This window comes from Hibiscus syriacus, unplaced genomic scaffold, assembly GCF_006381635.1.
Source record: "Hibiscus syriacus cultivar Baekdansim isolate YM2019G1 unplaced genomic scaffold, ASM638163v2 tig00009840_pilon, whole genome shotgun sequence".
NCBI lineage: Eukaryota > Viridiplantae > Streptophyta > Magnoliopsida > Malvales > Malvaceae > Hibiscus > Hibiscus syriacus.
Window position 1 is genome coordinate 36,652 of NW_024062202.1, and position 17,470 is coordinate 54,121.

General features: G+C 34.3%; 1 protein-coding gene and 2 pseudogenes across 1 annotated transcript; all 3 read left to right on the forward strand.

Annotated features, from left to right (window-relative positions):
* Positions 1 to 824: 824 nt before the first annotated feature.
* On the forward strand, positions 825 to 1,761 carry LOC120203332 (annotated as a pseudogene).
* A 2,693-nt stretch (positions 1,762 to 4,454) lies between these two features.
* On the forward strand, positions 4,455 to 8,389 carry LOC120203346. The gene is made up of 5 exons (XM_039203658.1): positions 4,455 to 4,648; positions 4,736 to 5,718; positions 7,271 to 7,684; positions 7,756 to 7,964; positions 8,043 to 8,389. Exons 1-5 carry the CDS (start codon positions 4,500 to 4,502, stop codon positions 8,301 to 8,303), a joined length of 2,016 nt encoding a protein of 671 aa, XP_039059589.1. The 5' UTR covers positions 4,455 to 4,499; the 3' UTR covers positions 8,304 to 8,389.
* Positions 8,390 to 10,682: 2,293 nt separating this feature from the next.
* Positions 10,683 to 15,555, forward strand: LOC120203347 (annotated as a pseudogene).
* The last annotated feature ends 1,915 nt before the right edge of the window (positions 15,556 to 17,470 follow it).

A 17,470-nucleotide genomic window follows, 5' to 3' on the forward strand; every position in this document is an offset into this window, starting at 1 on the left:
AAGGAGCCGACCAAACCATCCCATATCTCTTGCCGACGTTTTAACTTAATTGTCCTTATCTTTAATCTATGTGGTACTCTAGTCTTTGGTTCATGAGTTTATTGTATTCTACTCTATTTATGAACAAATAATTACAGGTTCAACTAGTTGATTTGTACTCTGATAAGAGCACCGCCTATTACAGGGAGAGATAAAAATATTACACGACACATGCATGTTCTGTTAGTCACTAATTTCTCACTAAAAAACATGAAAGGGTTAGAATAGGTTTATTATTGGAAAAGAAAGCTTATTATAAATAATAAAAACATAACTTGTCTTGCTTTTGCTTTTCGATTAACACGTGGAAGCAGAGGAGACTGATTTGTCATTAAAGGGGTGCCTTCACATGGCCCCTACCCTTGATCCTTTTTAACTTTTTCTAATTATAATATAAATATAAGGATTAATTAACGGTTCAAATGATAATTAATTTAATATTATTTAAATATATTTTTAGTTTGAATTTTTACGTATGTAAAAATATTTTATCGAAAGATTTACTTATTATAATTAGATGTATGATCTGACTCGATTCAAATTAATTAAAATAAAATCTTGGAAACAAGGGCAACCAAAACTCTTGTTCATAAAACAAGATGATTTACTGAAAGATTAAGTCAAGTGGGTGGGAGTGCAATAACTTGTCATTGTAACAATCCATCATCATAATTAGATCAAACAAGCTTCTCTTCAATTATTCACCACTTTTAGACCAAGAGAAAAGGAATTCTCTTGAGCTTTTTAGCAAAACCCTAACCCCACTAAAAAGGTCCACCCTTTAACCCCCATCAAGCTTTCACCTTGTTTTTTTTAGAGAAACGGAGGTAATCAACAACACTAAAACCACTCCGTACGCACAATCCGAGTCTTCATCAGATGCACACCCCAACAACAACAAGGCTTTGTCGCTCCTCGTCCATCAGCAGCCAATGGTGATTTCCTACAAAGAGTGCCTCAAAAACCATGCCGCTAGCTTGGGTGGACATTCGCTTGATGGTTGTGGCGAGTTGATGCCTACCCAATCGGACCCTGCATCCTTCAAATGTGCAGTCTGTGGTTGCCACCGCAACTTCCACCGCCGTGATCCTTATGACGGTCCCGGTTTCCTCCATCACCTGCCACCGCCACCGCTGCCTAACCCTCCTAGCTCAAGTCCAAGCCCAACGAACAGCCCACCCTCACGTGTCCCTTACTCTTACTACTCTTCTGCACCCCACATGCTGCTGGCCTTGAGAACCGGGTACTCAGGGCCGCCCTTGGATGAGTACCACCATCAGAGGGCTGAAGTCACTGACAAAACAACAGCACCAACACCCGGAAGAGGGCAAGGACAAAGTTCAGCAAAGAACAGAAAGAAAAGATGCATGGTTTTGCAGAGAGGGTTGGTTGGAGGATTCCAAGGGGAGAGGAAAGGCTGATAAAAGAGTTCTGCAATGAAGTGGGAGTGGATAGAGGGGTTCTCAAGGTCTGGATGCACAACAACAAGAACACTTTTGGTAAGAAAGACATGTTAGCTGTCGGTAACCTCAATCTTGATTGCAGCAACAACAACAGTACTAGTGGAGACAACAATGAAGATGATAACGGGAACGCCAATGCTGGAAATAGTTTTGATTCCAATAATGTCAACCACAACAGCAATAAGTCTTGTATTCAGCTTCATGTTACTAACAATGGCTCTTCTTCTACATCTTAATTTAACCCAATAAATTTATAGAATTCAACAAGCTTTTTAGTTCTGTCATTGTTCTTTGTTTTGAATCTTAGAGGTGATAGTTTCCTTTAGTTTTATATCATCTGTTAATCTGTCTTAATTTGTCCAAGAGCTGCTGGTTTTGTTCAGACTAGGTGATGTCCTGAATATGCAAACAGTATAGTTATCTCTGCTTTTGAGTTTGGTATACCTTGAATGACTTAAACCCCAAACCCTTCACATTTTTTAATTGTTTTAATTCGTCGTTTTCCATGATTCTTTACAAATTTGATGGATGGTATAGATTTGAACATTTCTATTTATGTCTGGAATCTATTACTTAATCCACCTCCTTAAAGCCAAGCAGTGTTTGATTAGTTAAGGTAATATAAAATAATACTTTGATCCTTTTGCCTAATGATGATGAGCAACAAAACCAAGTTACTTATTTGGTCACATATAATAATACTAAATCTGCAGTACATTTCCACCCAATTTTTTTACATTTCTTCTTCTCTTTTTCAATATTGTCTTGGAGGGCATGGCAGCCTTAAATTTCCATCAAACATGGACCAACCTACAACTGCTCTCCCTTCAAGGAAGTGTCGGCTATTAATACTAACTAGTATGTGTACACACATAATGATTAGCTTTTACTAAATTTATTGGTTGTTGACATAAAATGAAAAGCCTTAATCTTATATGGCGGTGTTTAAGCTTCTAAAATGGGTGATTAAGCATTAAACAAATTTAGTTTCTTTCTTTCTTTCTTTCTTTCTGATAGATTTTCTTTAATTGTTTGTTTAAAAGGCAGCAAAGGATGAAGGGACAGGGATTGGGACAGTGGTGTGAGATTAGGCCCAACATTCATTAAATGTTTTCAAGCCCTATATTTAGCAAACGAGGGCAATTTTGACCCAATACAGTAGACGAGCTAATTATTTAACATAATAAGATACTAGATATTTTATTTTGAGAAGTATGACATTTGTTACAATTACTACGAACTCATCACATGAGCATGACGAGTTTCAATAAAATATATTTTTTTATTGGAACTTGTCACTCTAACATGATAAAATCTAATAAAAAATTATATTTTATTGAAATTCGTCACTTCAATGTAACAAATTTGAATAAAAATTATGTGGACGTGAAAAACTTGAATAAAAAATTATGTGGGTGTGATCAGTTCGTCTTGCACTATAACATTTATCGTAAATCCCAAATTAATTTTAGAAATAATCTAATGAGCTAATTTTTTTACCAGGGCATCGTTTAGGCCTTATTAAAACATGTCTCGGATGACCCACTCGGTCAAAATCTGATCGTGTCTCGGATGACCCACTGGGTCTAATCAGTTCAATTCGATCAAAATTTAAAAATGAAAGGGATAAATCTTTGTCTAGTCCTTGAATTTGATTATCTTTTACACATTAGTTCTTAAATTATTTTTGGATTCCATGTTTTTATTATTATCTAAAATTAAGTGCTTATCAACCCATCCAAGTTTGTAGAGAATTGGCATCTTTGGGGAGTGATGGATATTTGGTACAGAGGAGAACAATTCTCCCTAAGAATTCCCAGGCTAAGGCTGCATTTATGACGCGCAGGAATATGTGCTGATTCCTCGTTGGTTGGCCTTTGGTCCCTTGGTCGGTCCAAGATTTTTAATTCCTTTTCTCTTCTATATTTAAACCTATCTGTCATCAGCTTAATGGACTGATAAACAAATATTTTTTTAAAGGAATATACATAATTATTTTTATTGCAGTGCATAAACTATTGCCATTTGGCAAACAAGAGCCAAGACAGTATAAGAAGAAGAAAATTAGTGTTTATTAATTATTAGTTCTTCATTAACAATGATGTTTGTTCTGAAACATGCATGCCATGGCATATTTAGATCACGACCCTTTTCCCATTACAATGATTCGTGTCATGAAACATGCTCGGACAACAATTTCCTCCATGAAAAATCAAATATTATTGATGTTTAGTATTATCATATCGTTTTTTCTATTAATAAATGTTATTTGTTATAATAAATTTAAAAACAAAAATATTTTAATTTAAAATTCTTTTGAAAATTAATAATTTAAATATTATTTATTAATAATATGAATTTATATGCTAAGATGTTTGCCGGTCATTGCTATTGATGAAGTTATTTGTTACCGAATAAAGTGATCTCATATATTTATGTATTGAAATCCCACGTTGGGTTAGAATTAAAATACACTTTATAAATGATTATAAAAAGAAAAGAAAACTTTAACTCCAAACACCGACCAAATCCCATATATAATTCTCGTCAAAAAGAAAGAGCCTTTCGCTCAAACAAAGAGTTCTAACATTAGCCACCATCCGGCCCTTTTCAAGTCTTTATTGTTTGTTTGATGAATTAAAAAAATAAAAATTAAATCAATAAAATTAATAATACTGACGATCATAAGAACCATATTATCTTAATGGTTAAAAAAAATATTATTATCCATGGGTTCAAGCATGAATATGCGAATGCAAGGGTAATTGTATTGTAATTGTTTTAACGTATATAATTTTATAATCAATTGTTAAGAAAATTATAATCTTAAAAAAATATTTTTTCCCATTAGAGAAGTAGCTTTCATTTTTTCCATTTCTCTAAAATAGATGTGCTGGCCAAAGTTTGGCCTTTCGACAATCAACTTAACTCCAAAGATTCCATTCCTAAACAAGTGGACCGTCCTACTTTTTTTGTAGCTTTGCTTAAAGTCGAGAAATGAGAAGGTCGATTGAATCAATGGGTGCCAACATATTCATCATGTTGAAAATAACTCATTTTGATTTCGTTTTCGTGTTTCGAAACATGTTTCGAGTCGCTACTTTCTTCTGGGTTTTCCTCCTCAAATTCATTGGATCATTCTTCAGGTATTAACACTCTTTTTTTATGTTTATTTAAGTGTTATATTTCCTTTTAAGTTAATGTTTTTATCTGTTTGTTCGGGTCTTTTCCAGGTGGCCGATTAATGGATACCTCCAGGATTTGGGCTCAAACTTTTACGAGCAAAACGAAAGACGTGGCAATGATCAGGTCGTTGATCAAGGAAACATAGAAGGAGAGAGTTTTGCCATGGCGGCAAGCACCAGAAAGTATGAGTTTCTGTATAGGAAAAGTATTAGCGGATTCATTGAAGAACCAACGGCAAAGAGACTTACCGTGCATGGGTTCTATATGGGCTCAAATGACTCCGCCAATTGCAACGGTGGAATCCTTGATTCGTCGGACCCTGTTGGTGCTGATTTTGGGAACGTCGAGGTTGAGGTTGAGAGAAAAATAGAGGAATGTGCTCTAAGGTTTTCCTTTCAAAAGAGTTTCGACTTTGAGGAACATATCAAAGAAGAAGAGGCGGTTGAGGATTATGTCAGGAATTCTGTTGTTGAAACAACTATGGAGCAGACAGAACAAGACATCAAAGATGTTGTCAGAGAAAAAACAGAGGAATCAGTTGTGAATTTCATTGCAGAGGTTGAATCAGAAGATGATCAACATGTTGCAGAGCAGAAAACGGGTGACTTTTTTGAGAGTTCCGTAATCGACAAGTATTTGGAAAACGTGGAACACGAAAACCATGAACGGAACGCAAGGACTTCATGTGACAAAGCAACAATATTTGAAGAAGATGATAAAGAAGCGGAGTCGATGGTTTCCCCAGAAAAGAGCAGAGGACCAAGCATCATGCAAGACGATGAAGATTCAGAGTTTGGTTGGGAGCACGGTGATGATTTGATGGAGCGGCTGAAAATGGAAGTGAAGATTGCGAGAACAGGTGGACTTGCAACTATTTTAGAAGATTTCGAGTCCCCAAACATGGTGATCGGGCCACTGCAAATTGACCAAAGATATGATCACATTGCTGAGACCCAACAGCTTTACAAGAGCTACTCTCATAAGATGAGGAAACTTGACATTCTGAATTCCCAGGCCATGCATGCAATCCGTAAGTACGACTCATTACCCTTTATTTTCATTTCAAGTTTTTGATTTCTTACGTTGTTGTGTAGTATCTAAACTATTAGTCTTGATTCTTTTAATACCTAAACTTTTAAATTTTTTAAAATCATATCTAAAGTTTAGTTTTTGTTTCATTTTAATATCACTGTTCAAAATTTAACATTAACTTTTAAAACAATTTGAAAGTTTAGGTATTAACACGTTCTAAAACTAATAATTTAGGTACTAAGCACATTAAGTTTTTAACAATGTGGTACTAAAATAAAACAAATATTAAACATTAAGTATGATTTTAAAAAGATTGAAATTTAGGTATTAAAATGGGCCAAAACTGAAAATTTAGGTACTAAATGTGTAATTTATCCTATTTTTTATTCAATCTTATATGCTTAACCCGTGTACTAATGGCATCAGTATCATTTTAGAAATTCACAACTTTTTTAGATAATGTAAACTGAATTAATTTGTGCTAATGACATTAGTATCATTTTAGAGTAAGGATTGATTGAACCATCAAAGCTAATGACTTTTTCGGTCAAATTATGGTTTGGTCCTTCTAATATGCTTAAAATTGAGATTTAATCACAATATTCAATCTAACATAATTTGATTCTCTATTTTTAATAATATAATTCAAATAGACAACATCATTAGCACTTTTGGTTTAAAATGATCACATATTTTTTAAAATTGCTTCCATCTTGAAAAAAGGTAAAGTACATTGAAGGCCATTAAACTATACTCGAACAAATATTTTGATCACTTAACTTTCAAAACTTACAAAATGATCACTAAATTTATCAATTTATTATAAAATGGTCACTGCAATGTTATAATGAGTGTTATAATGAGTTTGACAAATTTAGTGATCATTTTGTAAATGTTTGATAAAATTTAATGATATTTTATAGCAATTAGATAAAATTTAATGATCATTTTGTAACTTCTAAAAGCTCAGTAACCTCTAATGTACTTTACCTTGAAAAATCCATATAAACATAAGAAGTTAGAATAGGTGTTTTAAGAGGAAAAAAAATGCAGTAGTCTTCTATCTAGAATTATATCAAATTAAAATAAGACTAAATTCAAATTTGTGTATAACAGAGGGACCAAAATTAAAAGTTAACCTTTTAACAATTGCAATCGTTCTAGACCATTAATCAAATAATTTTGGGTCCATGTTGTCTCATGTAATCTAAGGGCTTCAAATTGCAGAAGATGCCACCTAGCTTCCCATATTTATTACCTATGGAGGATATTGTCTTCTTTCTCCTTTTCAGAAAGAGATATTTTGAAAGAACTCAATTGCTAGGTGGGTCTCTATCCCCTCTTTACTCCCATCATTATTTCACCAACAAATATGCATCCAATTTCTTTCCACAAATCCATGATGCCATTAGAGGTGCATATTCATTATCAGATTGTGCTCTTTTAATGCCATCTGATGATATCTGTCAACCCATGTCTTAAGATTCTAAAGTACCCTACAAAAACATGTCTTAAGATTCTAAATCCCATTGTTGGATGTGATTACTTAGGTTTACTTCAACTAAAAGATGTACCAATTCAACTAAGCACACCTGCAAAATCTTCAGCACCAGCAATTAAGTCACTTCGTAAAGCATTGTCATTCGGACAAAGGAAGGTTGGAGCTGACCCAACAATGAAGTTGATTAGAGGATTGCACAAGGACTTTGAGACAGTCTATGTTGGACAAATATGTCTTTCATGGGCAATACTCCATTGGCAATTTGGACAAGTGAAGAAGTTGTTGGAATGTAACACCCTTGGTGTTAATCGGTATAACCAAGTTGCTGGTGAATTCCAACGTTTTCAAGTCCTTCTGCAAAGATTCTTAGAGGACGAACCATTTCGAACCGGATCCAGAGTTGAAAATTACGTCAACTGCCGATGTTTGGTTCGACGTCTTCTTCAGGTTCCGGTTATCAAAGGTGATCTATCTAATCTCCAACACGTGTTTTAAGTTTAACCTCTAAAACAAATATTGGAAATGCTCTTGCAGATGATTGCTCAAAGTATAAGGAAGATGCAGTCTCAAGTGAGATGCTAAAAGACTTCATTGAGGAATCAATGCATGTTTTCTGGGAATTCCTCAGAGCCGATAAAGACGAACCGGAATCGACCTCCAAGGCCCGGTTTCAATCGCAGGTTGCTCCGCATGAGCCTATCGATTTCGATCTCTTGAAGGATGTTAGAACAGATCTTCAAAAGGTCTGGCTAATTGCTTCCCTGAACCTCTTTGAATACATTTCCTTTTTGTGTTATAAAATTTTCATTCCCATATTGCAGAAGGAGAAGAGGCTCAAGGAAATTCAGAGAGGCGCCAAATGTGTAATAAAGAAGTTCCAAAGGCAAGAACATCAAGGGAACCTATTAGATCATGCATTGTTCATCGCTGGCGTTGAACTGAAATTGGTTTCGCGAGTCATAAACATGTCGAAAATAAACCCGGATCAGTTAGTTTGGTGCCATGAAAAATTAAAAAGGATTAACTTTATAAGTAGCAGGAAGATAGAGATAGAGCCCTCATTTACACTGTTCCCATGTTAACAACGGCATCACGGCCATCACATCTCCCCATATATGTAATAAAGGTTGCTTATTAAACTAAGTTGATTACAAAATTATAATTGGTCTAAACACTTTCAATCATCTGACAATAAATATTTAAGCATCCCGCTATAGTTAACGTGTTCAAAAATACCTGACCCAACTGACTCGATCCGTCAACCTGAGCCTAAAAAACCGAATAATTCTTTAAAAATTTATTTGATCTGGTCGGGTACCAGACCCATGATTTTCCCAAGTAGTTGGGTCGAGTCTGGGTCAATTTTTTTGTTATAATCAAATACCCAACCTGACCTGGTAATTTTAATATATATATATATAGTTTAAAATGTGACTTTGATTTTAAACACCTCTAATTATAATTACTGATGTTTAAATCTATAAATTTTAAGAACAACAAAGATTATTTTAATGGGTAAGTTGTTTGTGGCTATAACGAGGTGGCTAAGTTGTCGTTGTTTCGATACCAAGTATCAATCAATCAATCAAATCAATGTTTAATAACCCCTGTTAGTGGAGCTAATTATATCTGTCCCATGACCAAAGCAATTCCCATCAGCTAGAAACCACCCTTATTTAGCATCAATCAATTCAATCTTTATAATATTATCACTAGAACATAAAATCTTAAGCAATTGTTGAAAGGATTGGCTAAGTATTATTTACAACCAGGCTAAATTACGTTTTTCCATCATTGAACTTTGTTTGAATTCTTATTTTGACCATTTTAGCTTTCTAAAATTTAATTTGATCACTCAATTTTTGAATTATTCACATTTTAATCACATCACCTTAAAAAATCTTATGACGAGGTATCTATTTTTTCTTAAATAATTTGAATAGAGCCAAAAACATTCTTCATTTTTATGAAAACCCTTAAAATGTTCTTAAAACATGATTTTATGGTTTCTCTTTTATTTTCTAATCGTGGAAAATTTTCTTTTAAACCTCAACGGTGAGTAGCTGAAGAAGGAAGAGGTAAATTATATATTTTGATTTTACGTTGATTGCGTGATGGAAATTATATATTATAATTATTTTTGTTATAGATTTTGGATTTATTTTTGTGATTTTTAAATAGATTTTGAAAAAATCTAAATTGATAAATTAAAAGAAATTTTGATATCAACGTAACATATAAATAAATATTATTATAAAATATTTGATTCACAATAAGTTTAATATCATTTTTCAAAAGTAAACTTACCTTATATATACATACAGTAGAATGGAAAAATAATAATAAATATTTAAAATCATTATAATTAAATTTTAAAAAAATAAAAAAGAAGATTTAATAATAAGAATCATATAAAATTAATATTGGATTTATGTTTAAAAGGGACCCACCCTTTAGGCCCATTTAAATCCGAAAACGGTGGCATTCCTGGTATATTTTATCTAGGGATGGATACAAGACTTGAACTAGATGAATTTCGATTCAATTCGATTAATTGGATCAAATATTTTAAAAGAAATAAAATTTGGGTCGGATTTGAGTTTAAAGTGAAAAAATTTGACTTGACCTAACTTGAAAAATAATATAAAAATATTTTATATATTTAGGGATAATTGTAAAAATATTACTCTTTATATTATTTTTTCAATTAAGTTCCTATTTTTTAAAATAAAAGTAATAATTTTATTTTATTTCAGGTCGGGTCGAATTGGAGCCGGGTTTTATCTCAAAATTCGGGTCGGGTCGAGTTTTAGGTGGATGTATAAAATTCTCGGATCAGGTCGGATTGACCAAAAACTCGATCCATGTTCATCCCTAATTTTACTCATTTATTTATTTTAGTTAATTTCGCAAGCTGCACATTCATATTATATATTAACATTTACATTTTTAAATGTTTTAATTCAATTTTAAAATTATTAATATTATTCAATCGGGTTACTCTATCATTCTAATAATTGATTTAAAAATTAAATATTAGTTATTTAAAATATTAAATATTAATTTATTCATTTTTATAGTCCTTTTAGATATTAGATTTAAGTTGTCCATATAATATTTACGTAAGTATCTAACTTTATTCAATATTTAAGTTTCTTAAAAAAATAAATATATTTATGTCGGATCTAAACTTGTATTTAATGTCCAAACAGATTATTGGACCGATAAAGAATTAATTAAAGCAACATTAATAATTTGAGATTCTTATTAGAACATGTTTTAGATTTTATGAATCAATTTAAATTTTGGAGATATATTAGGGATGAAAATTGTAATTAATCCTTTGTTTTTTGCAGGCCATTTTCATTACATTTAGGCTTATAGCTTAGCATCAATTTAATTTGAAATTCAGTCCCCAGTCCACTGCCCGGCCGAAAAAAAAAATTCTGGAGAACCTTGTTGTTCGAGGAATTCTTCGCGGTAAGATCTTCAATGCTTCAAAAAATATTTTCTTTTGTTGTTGCTAGTACACTTTCTTTCCTTTTTTCCAAGCTTGCAAAAATAGTTTTAAATATGAACATGAGATTCGTTCTTCAGATCTCTGAATGATTACGGTTTACATTTCTCCCCAGGAATGGCAGCTTACTAGCGAACTGAAGCTTAAGTTTGCTGCATTTTTCAGGTAAAAGCTTTTGATTTTCAGTTCCACCGACACGCTCTCTCTCTCTCTTTTAATTTTATTTTCTGGCTTTAGCTATGTTATTTTCCTTCGCTTAAGTAGATGTGGACTTCTGTCATTAGTCTTTTTCTTTGTACTGTTAAGATTGCGAAGAAAATCTAAATTACTGCAGAGTTTCCAACTTTCTTTGTTTTGTTCTGCTTATGTAGATTCTACAGGTTTCTGTTGATATGATTGAATTATTTTTTTCGTCTTTTATGGTAACTTACGAGCTATTGATTATTTAGTGTCGTAACATTTTGTCCGCCATTAATTGCAAACTGTTCAAGACATTGAGAATCTTCGGTTGTTTAAAATGCTGTATTCTTTTTAAAGAACTTTCATTTAGTTAAATACTAACATGCTAAATTCTGAGGCTTAGTTGGGCTTGACTTTTTCAGACTTCGAGATTTTGAAACTTGGGATTTTTATTTATTTCTGGGCTTAACTGAGATGGGAAAATCTCCAGCAAAATGGATCAAGACCTTGCTTCTAGGGAAGAAATCTTCAAAGTCCAATTTCTCAAAAGGAAGAGAGAAGCTTGTAAGATAGAACTGACTATCTTCAAATAGTAATTAGCTCTTTAAGATCAGAAATGCCGTATATTCTAATTGTTGTTATGTGCAGAGTTCTGCAAATAAAGGCGAGGTTTGGTTTCTTCCAAGGTAATTGTGTCTGACATACCAGCGGATCCTCCATCAATTTCAGCACCTATTCCAGTGAGCAGCTCTTGGAATGCGGTGGACTCTGAGAAGGGTATACCTGCCCAATTGCCAAATGATGGGGTCAATATTCCATCTCCAATAACAGATGGAAATGATGCCGCGACTGGTGATTCTGGTTACCCAGAAGATCCTGATAGGATTAGGCTTAACCAAGCTGCTGCCACCGCACAGGCTGCTTTCAGAGGTTACCTGGTAGCTACTCTCCCTTTAAAAGTTACTGTTATACTTAAAGGTCATGTCATGCAGGGTAATGAAATTTGTAAGCCTTTCACTACTGTAGTCTTCAGCTCTGCGAAAGCTAATTACTTTTGGCAGCAACTTAACTTGAATGCATTATGCATTTTCATTGTTCTGCTTACTTTGCTTGAGTTGGCATTTGGGTGGTAATATTGGAACCTTATCACCATGCATCAAGCCTTACGTTGTGGATGATATTGTGTTTATTTAAAGTTAGGGCTATGCAAGGATTGAGTGAGATGTTATTGATTCATACTTCTTTCATGGTATGCCAGACTGTACAATTGGCTGCTTCCATGTTTTATGTTTATTTCATACTTTCTTAGCATGAATATTAAATTTAGCTCCTTTCTGTTGACAAAAAACGAGCATAGGAAGTGTAAGTGAATGATTACAATTTACAGTAACTTGGGTAGTCAACCACTCATTTTACTAAACTTATTTTTCAGATTAATACATATATCATTTTCATACAAGCATATTAAAGTTTAGAGATTTTTCAATTTGTAAATAATTGACCACATACCGATTTATAGTTTCTATATGACTTTTAAATGCAAAATTTGAAAAGAATAGCTTTTTATAAAATGTGATAGAAGTGAATTTGCAGTCAGATTAGCATGTCCTATATTAGGATTATTATCCTCCCGAAATTTGTATAGCTTTATTGATGACAATATATGTTGGAAGGCTCGCCGAGCATTTCGAACTCTGAAGGGCATCATAAGGCTGCAAGCACTTATTCGTGGTCACTTGGTTAGAAGACAAGCTGTTGCTACTTTATGCTGTATATGGGGAATAGTTAAGTTGCAAGCACTAGCTCATGGTCGAAAGGTCAGATGTTCAGATATTGCCATTGAAGTACAGGAAAAACATCAAAGACTGCTTCAGGTGATTTTTCTAACTGACCAATGGATGATAGCCTGTCTCTTCTAGCTACCCTGACAAAAACTATAAACATCAGCTGTACGCCTTAGTTATAATTTTTGTTTCTGTAAAGGGTCTATGAGAATAAAGGTATTTTTTTTGTTTGATTATATCTCTATCAACATGGGCACTGATACAGTAAAAATAATAATAAAGGATTATTTGTTTAAGGACGCTCATCTGAAAATCAAACTAGAGCTCCCTCTTGTTCCATTATGTGGTATTTTGAGTAGCTAATTACACAGCATGCTTCTAAGCTAGCTATTTTTTATTTATTTAAGCAGGACTCTAAAAGCCTGGACTCTGTCAGAGTGAGCACTTCTTCTAAGGTGAAGAACTTATCAATAATGTGTTTGTTCAAAAGGTATGGTTTACTTTCTCATACTACTATTGGATTCTGCTTACCATATAAACGAGAACTTTGCTGATAGAAAGTCCATGATGTTTCGCCTTTAGAGGACATTTTCATGCTCCTAAAATTCCTGCTTTTGTCACCACAGTAGTTGTTTGATGCATATATTGTGAACATATCATTGCGCTCCTATTTCTTGTGCTTTAAACATGCGTTTGTATTGCAAATATTCTTACTATTTGTTGTCTTTAGTGTTTTTCTTTTATTTTCCTCTGTAGTGCTTAATGTATATGATGTTAGTACAATAGAGGCATCTTTCCTATTTAAACTTTCCACTACCAGTCATATCTAAATAGCTCTATGCCCCATCTTTATCTTGAGAGCCTCCATGTTTGAGTCTTGTATCTCACCTTCTGAGAATCATTCCTATTATTTGGGTGCCCCCTTGTACATCTTCTTCTTCTTCTTTTTAAGCTTGTTTATCCATCTGCCTTTTTCCTACTCTTAGTTCTTGATAATGTTTGATTTATTCTTCTCAGAGGACTTAAATCTTAGAAAATGCCTTCAATTATTTTGGGTCCCCACGTATGGGACTTTCAATTGAACATCATGAAATGATAAAAAAAGGTATCCTGTTATTCCAAGTGCTTAAACTTTAGAACTCTAGCATCATTAGTCAAATATTTTGCATGGAAGATTTAGGTCTTCTCTTGGTTCCTTCTTCTTTGAAATGGGTATAAACTTAGTGATGATTTTTCTTCTTCTCCAAACTGTATGTGACTATGCATTTCCATCACTTTCAGCTTCTGGCCTCATCACCTGCCGTATTACCTCTACGACTTCAGTATGGTCCAGAGGAACCTAACTCATCCTGGCAGTGGCTTCAACGATGGACAAAGTCACGTTTCTGGGAATCTACATCAAAATCTATTAGGAGTGGGAAGGCAAAGCGTAGTGTTCAGAAAGTGTCCAATGCCAAAGTTGTCAATGGATCTAATCATTCTACCCTGGAGCATGAGAAAAACAAACAAGGACTGAGGAGAGTTTCTGGCAACTCAGTTGCTGATTCAGTTCGGGAACATCCACAAAATGAGCTTGGGAGGGTTAAACGCAATTTAAGAAAGCTTTCTGACCCTTCCAAGGAGGTTGCTGATAAGTCTGATGTTGTTAATGAGAAACCAAAGAAGCCTCTGAAAAAAGCTTCCAGTTCTAATAACCCTGATGTTTCAGAACAGGAATCTGCTGAGAAGATGAGCAATGTGAATGCAACACTATCAAAACTGTCAAATCTTGAGGCAGATCTGAAATTGTCTTCAGAAGATGCTTCTCTTAATGAACCTAACGTCTGTCCTGCAGTTGATTTGGCACCTGCTGAAAACAATGGTAAAATTGAGCACATGTCAATGACAGGGGAGTCAAACTCTAAGGATGAACAGGTCAGTGATGAGGGCTCAAAAGCAAACCAAAGAAGAGCTTCTTTCCCTGCAAAGATTAATAATCAGGTAAATGGGTTTAAGAACAATCCAAAAGTGCCCAGTTATATGGCATCAACTGAATCTGTGAAAGCTAGACTTAAGGGTCAAGGTTCCCCAAGGTTTACCCATGAGGTTGTTGAGAAAAATGAGTTACACAGGCGATATTCTCTGCCATCTTCAACCAATAGTAATGCAAATTCACTGTCCTCAAGTGCTCAAACACGGGTTCGAGTAGCTGGAAAAGGTGCCATCTCCAGTGACAAATCTCAATCATCCTCTAAAGATGCTAATGGTAAGCACTAAACACAACTTAACATTGGATGCGTTATGGGCTTATGTTGTGCATTTTGTTTTGCTATATCAGTATTACCTATGAATATGCTGCTTAGTTTTTATCCTTTCTTTAAGTAGGATTTGGAAATTGACTCCTACAGTAGTACACAAATTCATGTCTACATGTGTACTTAAACATGCTCTTGTGGTTGTTCTATCTAGTAATTAGCATGCAAGTTTCAGTTTGAGGAAGGCATCCGAACTAGATTGTAATTGTCTTTGCTTAATGAATCTTTATCAATATTCTTTTCTCATATTCAATTAAAGTAAGGTTCTCTCCCTGTATGCTGCTTCTGCATGATGACTATCCGTAATTGTTGACTTGGAAATTTCAGATAAGGTGGCCAGAGCTGAGTGGAAGAGGTAATTTTTGCACAAAGAGTTTTTTCGTTGAAGTTCTCATGGAGTTCAGGCATAGATGCAAGTTGATAGAAGTTTCGTCATGCGTTTTTAAATTTGCTCTTTGTATTGAGGATATAGTGTGCTTGGTGTATGTTTCAATTTCCTCGGTACTTTCAGGAGTGTAGATGGGTAAATATTTTTTTATGGTATGGTTGGTTATTTGGTTTACTTTGGTCCTTTTGTGTTTGTATGTATAATTTTTCAGATCCTCGTTTCATCCTTTTGTTCCATTTAATATCGAGACGAATATATTGTGCTGATTTGCAAAGCTGACTCTCAGAGATCTTGATGTATGTTAGGTACTGTAAGTTGATTCTGTAGGGTTTACCATATACTTTATCCATAACAGTAGCTCAAATCTTTCGTCCGAGTACATTAGTAAATGTCTCGACATAAGAGGATGTTCTGGGCCTTCTGGTACCCCCTAACACTTGTGCCATTGTCGTAGCTCGAAAACTGTTATATACATTGCATATAGTAACTTCGATATATCTGCCCATTAATGGTCCAAAGCTATGTTTATCTAGAAGTGTCATTATGCATGTTTAACGGCTCCTTAGATTCTATGGGGGTGAAGAAAAGATGGTGGATGGAGAATAAAAGTGGAAATGGTTAGAATTTTATGCAACTTTTGACCTGATAATCTTCCCAGGAATCCATCTAATTCTATCCTGTTATTGCGTCTAGATTAATCTGTCAATGGAATTATCCCAGCATCTTTTGTCTCACAGGAACCGGACTCTAAGCGAGTCATAATCCATCACTATTTATTATTATTACATTTTATGACTTGAATTTTATTTTGTCCGACCGTGTGTTAGCGATAGGAACCGTTTAGCAAAGAAATAAATAGGAGAAAAAAAATGGAATCCCTCCTAGTTCCAAGGCTTTGTGCACTAATTATTTCAGACTGACACACGTTGCACACATAGTTTTTGTGGGTGAATCTTCCAACGAAGATTTTCTGCATACACAAGAACTTGAACTCGAGAGCTACTTAAGCGATATCAAAATGCTTACCACTTGAACCAATCCTCTTAAGTGATATCAAGATTCTTATCACTTGAACCAACCCTGTTAGTATTACAAGACCTATTTAATAACTAAATCTGATTTAGCATCAATAGGAAACAAATCAAACCAAAACGAAATACTCATAGTTACGTCTCAATTGAACAACTAAAGCCGACTTGGCTTCAATGCCATTGTTAATGCTTTCAAACTCTGTTGCTGATACTGCCAAAGCTCCTGTTATCAGTCTCTCGGTTAGTTTCGAGTTCCCAAAGTAATGCACGTATCTTTAAATGTAAGACAAAGCTTCACAATAATATCCCATGTTCAAGGCCGAATTTGCTGTTTCAAGTCCACAATCGACAATTTCTTGAATGAGGATAGACGATGTGTTGATTCCAAGGTTTGTGAACACCGGAACAAGCACTTGGTGAAGTCGGTCGATGTTTGGCAAAAGATTGAGGCATAAACAAATTGTTTCTTGATTGTAGAGGTGATGAAGTCACCTGTTGTAGGATGAACACGAATATGTTATAGATCAACAATTAGTTGGATTCGGATGAATTCAGGAGACATGTGGTGGATTTGCTGTTTAATCCCCGATTGATGAACACGGTGAGACATGACTTTACATTCATAAGAAATTGAAGCCATTAAAGAAAACTAGAAGAAGAAGCTTTCAACTATCAAAATCGGATGAATAAACTTGTAACACCGGCAGGGTATTTAAAGGGAGTTAATGACGGTATGAGAATCCTATATCTTGTACGAATAGGAAATCTTGTATCTTGTAGAATAAGAAATCCTACCTATTGGAAGAGAGTACATATTTGTATTGGTAACAAACCCTATCACCTGTGAACTAAACCATGAATGATCTCATCATGTTGTTTTTCATTCAAGATCCAGCAAACCATTGTGAAGATGAGCCACGAGAGAACCAAGGATGTTTCTTCACATTCACGTAATGCAAGCCAAATAGATAAGAAACCCAGATGCATGGCATGTAAAACAAACATGATAATATGTGTAAAGATGAAAGAAGACTACACATCCACCAACCTTGCCT